At 36.0% G+C, this 8,303-nt stretch overlaps 1 protein-coding gene across 1 annotated transcript; it reads right to left on the bottom strand.

The window, feature by feature from the left end:
* Positions 1-1,948: 1,948 nt before the first annotated feature.
* On the bottom strand, positions 1,949-7,334 carry LOC146725406 (uncharacterized). Its single transcript, XM_085496341.1, has 6 exons — positions 6,734-7,334; positions 5,757-6,317; positions 4,980-5,630; positions 2,457-2,510; positions 2,265-2,339; positions 1,949-2,183 (listed from the first exon to the last, which is right to left on the bottom strand). Exons 1-6 carry the CDS (start codon positions 7,332-7,334, stop codon positions 1,984-1,986), a joined length of 2,142 nt encoding a protein of 713 aa, XP_085352467.1. The 3' UTR covers positions 1,949-1,983.
* Between the last annotated feature and the right edge of the window lie 969 nt (positions 7,335-8,303).

The raw sequence follows: 8,303 nt of genomic DNA, 5'->3' as shown, positions 1-8,303 counted from the left end.
AACAACAGTCTTTCAATCCATTGAGTCCTTAAGTGGGGAAGAGCCAAAAACAATGAATATTTACTACCACAGTGCACCGAGACTCATTAATACAGTCCAAGTTAAATGGCAAACTGCACTCGATATCCCTCCAAAATCGACAAAAATTAAAGCAAATTTGGGCTACGAATATAGCCGCTTACTAAGTGTTTAAACAGTTTCGTTGCCAGTTTTGATACATGGTTTTCTATTTAGAGGAAAGGTCTTCCGATTAGCGTAAATGCGGTAACGCCTTTATATGTGCACATTTTTCGATTATTAATTAGAATATTTAACTTCGTCTAAAAAGGCAATCAACTTCTCATGCAAAAAGAAACGGATTTACCCTGGACGGTTGTTTGCTGAACTGCGACATTTTAGAAACACAAGTGCCCATCGATTGAGTATCATTATCGTCGTCATCGCCAACACCATTTTCATCATCTGGACCATTAGCCAGAACTTCAAATCTGTTACTTGTGGGTAGACCATCGAGTAGCGTAGCAGAATATCGGCTTGTGCTCGGTTGATTTTGTGCTGATGACTGCCCGGTATCCAACTCGTAGGAAGCTTGTGTTAATGTTGTTGGTGAAGAAATGGGTCGTACCCTGCCTTCAACAACTGAAGCAGTATTCGTTGATAGGTTAGAAGGTGTATTGTTGCTCTGTGGGTGTGGGTTGTAAAAAGACTACAACTGTATTTGGAGTGCTATCAATTAAATTATCTGTTAGACCAGTACTCGGGACTATTGACGATTGGTTGATTTCAATGGAATTCAGTGTGTTTGCCGTGATATCTGTTGCGTCATCAGTATTACCTTTGTTTATATGATCATTACATTAGTGTCCAAGGCAACCGGGGTGTCAGAGGCAGTTACCGCTTAGTTGTTTTGGGGTTGATCATTAATCTATACAGCGGGATAATTTCACCGAACGTGGACTGTACTTTTGCAATTAAAGCATTGAATTTCGTTAGCTGAAATATAAATCGGGTAGACACGGCCCTCGTAAGACATATGGATCACGCCATTAAAGAATATTCGAGACAAAATCATGATTTTACATGCTTTAAACTTGCTTTCTTGCAGCCAAAATGTATGAAGCGGAATGTACAAGTAAGAACTTTCCCATATGCATACAAGTATTGTTGAGTTGTAGAGTATGGTATGAAAAATGGTACATTGGATTAGACAACTTTTGAAACAGGTTTGATCAACGGCTCGGGTTGAATGAAGGCATTGTTTACATTAACACCTGTAACACATAGTTTATTCACGAGATCCGTATTTTTTTAGGAAAACAACCACCGACCTGTTCATTCTTGATGCTGCTTCAAAATTTTCTGCGCTAACTGATTCAGTAATACGTTCGACGTCATCGTTCACTGTAGCGCCTTGGAAATGCCACCACAACGTCGGCCGCCACATTGGATTGCAGTGGTGAACGCTAGACCCCACACCACAGTCACCAGAAAAAGCTATTCAAATTCTACAGTGAATACAGTACTAGTTCGTTATCTGTGATCAGGGTTTCTTCATAAATATCAATGTACAACAAGAATAAATGAATCCATATCATAAACTGCAGTATTGCTATTTTGCGGGAGCCAAAAAATAGACGTTCTCTCCTTTTAAGGAAAAGAAGAAGAAGCAGCACATAATTAGATCAAATATTCATTTCTTTATTAATATTTTGTTTTTGTTATATATAACTTGCACTTGGTAAAACTAGGTAATATAAGTTATTGAATATTAAAGAGGTATGTTTAATTGTTGTCATTTAATCATTTAATCTGCATTGAGAAATTAAAAAAAATAAACACATTTATATTAAACTTAATCGATGGATGTCAAATGTGTAGTTTTATTTCATCAGTGCTTTCCTAAAATTATAGGCAATCAAATAATACAAGATTGGTGCTCGTAACTATATACAATCTGCGATATACAGTTTATTAGCCAACAACTTATTTTTTTCCATTTGAGTTTCTGGATCCTTCTGGTGGTCTTTGTCGATTTCCCGGAATAGATTTTGATGCACTAGATTTCTTTTTTGTAACTTCCTCTTTTCTTTCTTCTTGTTTTTTTCTGGTGTACCTAACACCAACAAACCCGCCAATCAGAATAATAGCTATAATCAGTGGTATTATAATCTTTGCTGTTGTACCTTGGGAAGAGATTAGCCAACAATTACGTAATGCCTTTTAACAAATTCTCATTAGTGTAGTATATTTTAATGATTCAATACCTGATCCGCTGCTCCCGGCAATACCTGAATTATCTTGACCAATGAAACCACTACCAGTTGTTATTTTTTTGTAATCTGCATAAAAATAAAACAAATAATAAATAATTTATATCCAACTAATAATAACATAATTTATATCCAAAGTATCCAACTTAAATACAGTATTAAGGGATTTTTGTTAAAGTAACTTACCAGTGGGTGCCGTCTGGGTAGACTGTAATCGACTCGTGACATTCAAAGTAGCTTCTAAAACAAACAAAGAAGTTGTAAATGAATAATTGAAAAATATATCTTAATGCCTTAAAATCACCACTGTTAATTTTCATCAGTGTGTATTCTTCATTGTTTTGACATTCATCACTGTGAGAAGGTATTACTACTTTCTATACAAACTGACTTCGTTACATAGGTCACATATTTCATTTGCCTGTGTATATTGATAAAAAGTTTACCTACACAGGCTATTTTAACATTAATTTACACTACTATTGTCATAGCGGATATTAATGTTGTTATTATTGTGATACTCATAAAATCTACAGCCCTGTGATGACAATGCTCCTTGATGTAGTGGACCTCATTCACCTTCGTAGATCGGCCAACCAAAAAATTTAATTGTCATACATTTTCAGGAATGCATTCTTTTATATAAAATACTTTAAAAGTGGACAACCCAATTAAGTAATTTTGTTTTATACGTTCGTACCAATCACGCTTGGGACTCGATTCCAGGGGACGACCCCTACGCTTTAAGGGGATATTTTCTGCACTCACTATTTTTATATAGACAAATGCTCCCGAATTCTACAAACTAGTTCATATATGTCACATTTTATTTAAATTATTGTTACTTAAAGTGCCTGTGAAATGCCTGCTATTTTCACGCCTAAAATTATCAATTGGTACATAAATATTATTAATTTTTATGTTTCTAAGCATGAATTATTTTTTTAAAGTGAAAAAATGTGTTTTAAACTCAGTCTACGGCAACTTTAATTTTGTGTATTTTAAAACGAGGCTCCTCATTAGCTTCTCATTTGTATACATAAATTCCCCTTGTGACGTCAGAAGGGGAAGTCGCATGGCAGCTTGCATTGCCGATACGTGTAAATAAGGCAAATTTCTTGTGCAGTTTTCTCGTCTTTGACTATATTGTCACTTATGTACTTGTTCGTCGAGGAAGAATGGACCATAATGAACACATAGTATCAATTGTTGTTGCATGAGGTTGAGTTAGATGCGAAATATGTCCGTTCTGGTGTAGTTGGTCACCGTGATCGTCACCGACACCGGCGCACGTTTGTACACTGTTGCTGGACAAAATAGAATTTGACGTCGGAATTATCTCGTTATTTAGCAGGTTACTAGGCACGTCACTACACTGTTTTATTTCATCGATCGTCTGAGTAAAACTTTCAAAATTAAAATAAAAAAGAACATATTTTGAAATTCTAAACATTAGACTATAGTGATCACTATAAAATAATTAAAAAAACGACAAATCACAGTTACTAAATAAATGACAGCCGCGTGGAAATAAATTGACATTTTGTTGAAATAGGTGAACGCCTCGGGTCACGGCGAGGGCAAGTGCGTTAAAAGCGGCGTTTAATTGGATAACAAAAATAATCGAGATCGACACACATACAGATAAATTCAGAGTGGATTCGAGTTAGCGTGATCCATGGCGTGATTGTCATAATTATAACATCGTATTAAAACTTTATTTGGTGAAATACATTGACCAAGCCCGGATTCTTATTTCATAAATTATTACGCAGATCAAGCTGCAAGCATGGAGGTAAAAAAGAACAGAGGTGTGAATTCGACATTCAACACCAATCACCAAACAATTCAGAAACTTTTAGCCTTCGAAAATGAAAACAGTTAGCAGTGTGTAAGGGCTGTGTAATTTCCTGTTTGTCCGACGCTTCGTTTTCGTGTCACTGTCAAAATTATTGCTACCTTTTACTTAACAGGAACTAAATGGTCTCTATAAAACGATAACCAGGATCGCAAAAAAAGTCAACTGATTTGAAACACTTGCCGGACGTCTCTCTCTCTTCTGAAATCCGCCTCGGTGATCATGGGCTGGTCCGGAATCTATTTCTTTCAAAAGTGTTGCGCCAGGTTTACGTTGTCGGCGTTTCTATTTAAACCTAGTCGTTTTTTTTTATGAACGAGGACAGTTTTTCTCAAAAAAATGAATCTAAGGTTAAGTGATGTCGCACTTTCGGATCGATTAGAAACGTGTGAATACATACACTATGGCTATACGTTTCACTGCAACTGCCCACAACACAACATCTAAAAACTCTCTCTCTCAAAAAAATAAAATAGACAAAAAAAAAAAGAAAAAACGCCTACCGAAAAATGTATATCGTTTAAAAGTATACTGAACGACCAGTGTTATTACGGCTCAGGGGTATGACTTCCCCTCACATTTTGTCATTTGGTGGCGCACTTTCGGCGAGAGTCGGAAATCCGGAAACAGTCGACCGTTTCACGATAGGTGGGCGTGGCTACAACACGAAAAATATCCCAAATTTACTTGGATACGAGTAATCATTTTCAGCAAAAAAATCAATAACTACCCATTTCAGTGGGACACAGATCTAAAATGGGAAACGTGAGGGTGGGCATTGCACAGGCACTTTAAGTTTGATCCATTCTATGGCAAAATAGAGTGATCTTAATCATATGATAAGAACATACCTTTTTGCGGAAAATCTGCATAAGTCATACTAATTATGTGAATCTTATTCCCGTCTGGCCCTTCTGACATTCCAGGAATCAAAATGCCATAATTTCCATTCTTATCGACAGCCAGGTCAGTGATAGATAAATCGGTTAAGTCGTTTTCGAGAGTCTTCCACATATCATTAAATGTAAAAATACTGAGTGAACTATTTTCACTAATCCCAATTATACCAAGGTTGTTGGGCAATACAGTTATTTTTGCAAGGCACAGGTCAGTAGAAATTGTTTTATCCCACTCAGCATTTAAACTTGATCTTATGAGCAACACTTCTTCAACTCCAACTCCAACTATTGCTCCACCTGGCATTACATCCACACTCACAATACAACAACTATCTGTGGTACTTTTAATCCAGCCGCTGTCCACTAAACTTGGTTTCACATACAAACTGCCGTCTTCTTGAACACCAATTAGTGTGGTATCAGGTAGGTTAGCCACATCTTTCACACAACATGAACCCTGTATTGGTTCACTGTATTGGTAAACATGACCACCTAGTGGGATTCCCGTATAAAGATAACCATCAGCGCCAACAGCAATAACATTGCGTTGATCTAATTCTCCTGTTGCATAGTGACTTGCTTGATATGTAGTGTGGGAGACTTCTATAACATAATAAAAACGAATATGTGATTTACGTTGTAATGATGCTAAATCATGTGCAAACATTTCTAGTTTTATAATTTATATCATCAAAACTGACGACATAACTGATCTATCTGCATACTGACCAGTTCCCTCAGCTGCATTCTGTATTTCACTGCGACATATTGCTTGAAATGTAGGATTGTCGACCGTTATTGCCTCATTACAACCATCTTGTTTTGGGGTAAAATCTTTCACTGCGTAATCGGTTCCTACATCTTGCCAGAAAGGCGTAGAACCAGTAACTACTACTGCTGCACCATTTGTATTCACTCCGAGAATAGTTTGTCCATCTATATGTACAATCACCTTTGTCACAAAACCACTCTCTGGAACTGGGCCTTTCCATTCAACATTCAATGTTTCTTTTATATACAACTGGTTATCAATCCCAACACCAATAATGTAATCTTTTATGCAGTCTACACTAATCACACAACAAGAGTTTGGTATTTTCTCAGGCCATCCCTGAGTATTTATTGTAATTTTCCGCACCAGCTCGTTACTTGTATCCACAGCGAGCAATGAACCATCTGTCATCACCATAACATCTATAATCCCACTGGAATCTTGTACAGGGATTTCATTGTTACTTTTATCACGCATGTATAAATTGTTGTCAATTCCAACCAGAAGTGTATATGAACCTAAGTAAACACAATGAATAATGATCACGATGTAGTTATTATTGGCAGAATAGCTACAATATTCAAAAATCTGAAATCCTTGAAACTTGATTTAGACGAGACTCTAGAACAACATGAAATATTGCGTAATAAAAACAATTAGGTTTATGCCTCTCATTTCCAATCATTGGGATTGATTAAAACTTAAAATTATAAAGTATTACCATATGCTAGATTTAAGACCCTAACAGAGTAACATATTAATGACAATAATACATATTGTAATAACAGAGATATTACAAAGTCAGCGTAAGTCAGCATTTTCTACTACCTGACAACAACATTGAACAATATTGCACATTGAGTTAATGTCAATGTCATTAAACAACTACAAGATACAAAGCATGTATGGAAACAACAATTTAATAACAACACACCTTCACTTCCGCCACTTTGTACTCCAGTATAACAAATAGCTATTATGCCTGAATGCACTCCCGCTGGATACAAATCACCTCTGCCAATCACAGTCAAATCTGTAATGATATAGTCACCAAAATCAACCCCAGTATTCACCCATAATCCAGATTCGGTGAGATAAAGTAAAGTATTTAACGTAATTCCGAGTAGTTCGGAACTAAATATTATTTTTATGATCTGTTCTTGGTATCCATCTAGTACAATTGCCCATGATGAGTTGACGTCTGTTCGCACTTTCAATTCGTTATTTTCAGTTATTCCAAATATTTCGTCATTCGGTGAACCCACACATACACTTATGACGCTAGCACTTCCGGAAATAGGTCTTGACCATACTCCACTTTCTAGCGATTCCATATGTACCAATTCATATGCATCTGTTACACCAATTAGCCACCCCTTTGGCGACATATCAACATCAATCAAGGGTACGTCAGGGGTTAATGGACCAACTATTGATTGAAATTCAAGATCGGCTTGATATAATTGATTGTTAGTGTATATCACCAATAATTCTAAGCCATTTGCCGTTGCAGAACCACCAATGGAACCTACCATATAATAAATATTTGAGAAATAAACGCATGGGTTATTTATAGCTCCTTCTGGTTGGAATAAAACATGAGCAATGGACAGTTGTTGATAATTTGATGAATACTCATCAATATCAAGTGTCAATCAAACAAGATAATGCGACACAATCGATTTCATCGTTTATTTCTTTATCGTTTATTTTAATTTTTGCGATAAATATTTACTTATTGTGCCAAATAAAATCCATCTAATACGCGCGCTTCTAGATTCCGCGAGTGCTGCTGCTGTTATGGTGGCCGTCTTACTGGGTCGACCGATCATGTCGATGAACTAATATCGATCCGAACATTAAAAGTCACTGTTGTTTTTTCCCCTCCTGGAAAGGTTGACACTCACAGACCTCAAGCCATGTTCGATCACACAGTAGTCATTCGTAATGTATGTGGGTTAAAATACACTAATATTTGATAGATTAAAAATAATTTCTGTCTTATTTTATTGTTGTCTTAAAAATGTTTCACAAAGCATTGATTACATTGTGGCCTGAACAAAATGTATAACATTGACTGTAATTGGTTAATGTCGATTTTCTCCTATCAAATACTCAAAACAATAATGTACACGTGCAATTCTAATCCTAATCCTAATTCGGCCATGTAATTGTTGGTGCTGGTGGATATATTTATGTGTTAGTTTTGACTAAGTGCAATGATATTTCATTTACAGCCACAACGGCTATTAATGGACGTTTGTAAAATCCATTTTCAGGAATGATTGTTCTTCATGCGGACCAATAAAATTACAATTTGTTAGAAATGTAGATCAGCTTGCCATGTTAAAATAGTCAGTAATACTGGGTGATGTATGGCAACGTTTTGCTTCAGATCAAGCCGTCAAAAACAGTTTCAGTGTGTTCATGCAAATTAGAACATTGTTTTGTTATCACTAGATGAACGGTTGAAAAAAACTGTAACACACTTTTTATTTATTATT

This window comes from Saccoglossus kowalevskii, unplaced genomic scaffold (genome assembly GCF_978046115.1).
Source record: "Saccoglossus kowalevskii unplaced genomic scaffold, keSacKowa6.1 SCAFFOLD_164, whole genome shotgun sequence".
In the NCBI taxonomy this organism is placed as follows: domain Eukaryota; kingdom Metazoa; phylum Hemichordata; class Enteropneusta; family Harrimaniidae; genus Saccoglossus; species Saccoglossus kowalevskii.
Note: the sequence above shows the minus strand (reverse complement) of the source record. Positions and strands in the feature narration are given on the sequence as shown.

What these genes read in the sequence shown, in the direction of transcription:
- LOC146725406 (XM_085496341.1), bottom strand. Translation starts at nt 7,334, where the DNA reads ATGGTAGGTTCCATTGGTGGTTCTGCAACGGCAAATGGCTTAGAATTA. An exon ending in TGCAGATTTTCCGCAAAAAG is followed by an intron (nt 2,511 to 4,979) that starts GTATGTTCTTAT and finishes TGTTTGTTTTAG; the next exon opens with AAGCTACTTTGAATGTCACG. An exon ending in TACCCAGACGGCACCCACTG is followed by an intron (nt 2,340 to 2,456) that starts GTAAGTTACTTT and finishes ATTTTTATGCAG; the next exon opens with ATTACAAAAAAATAACAACT.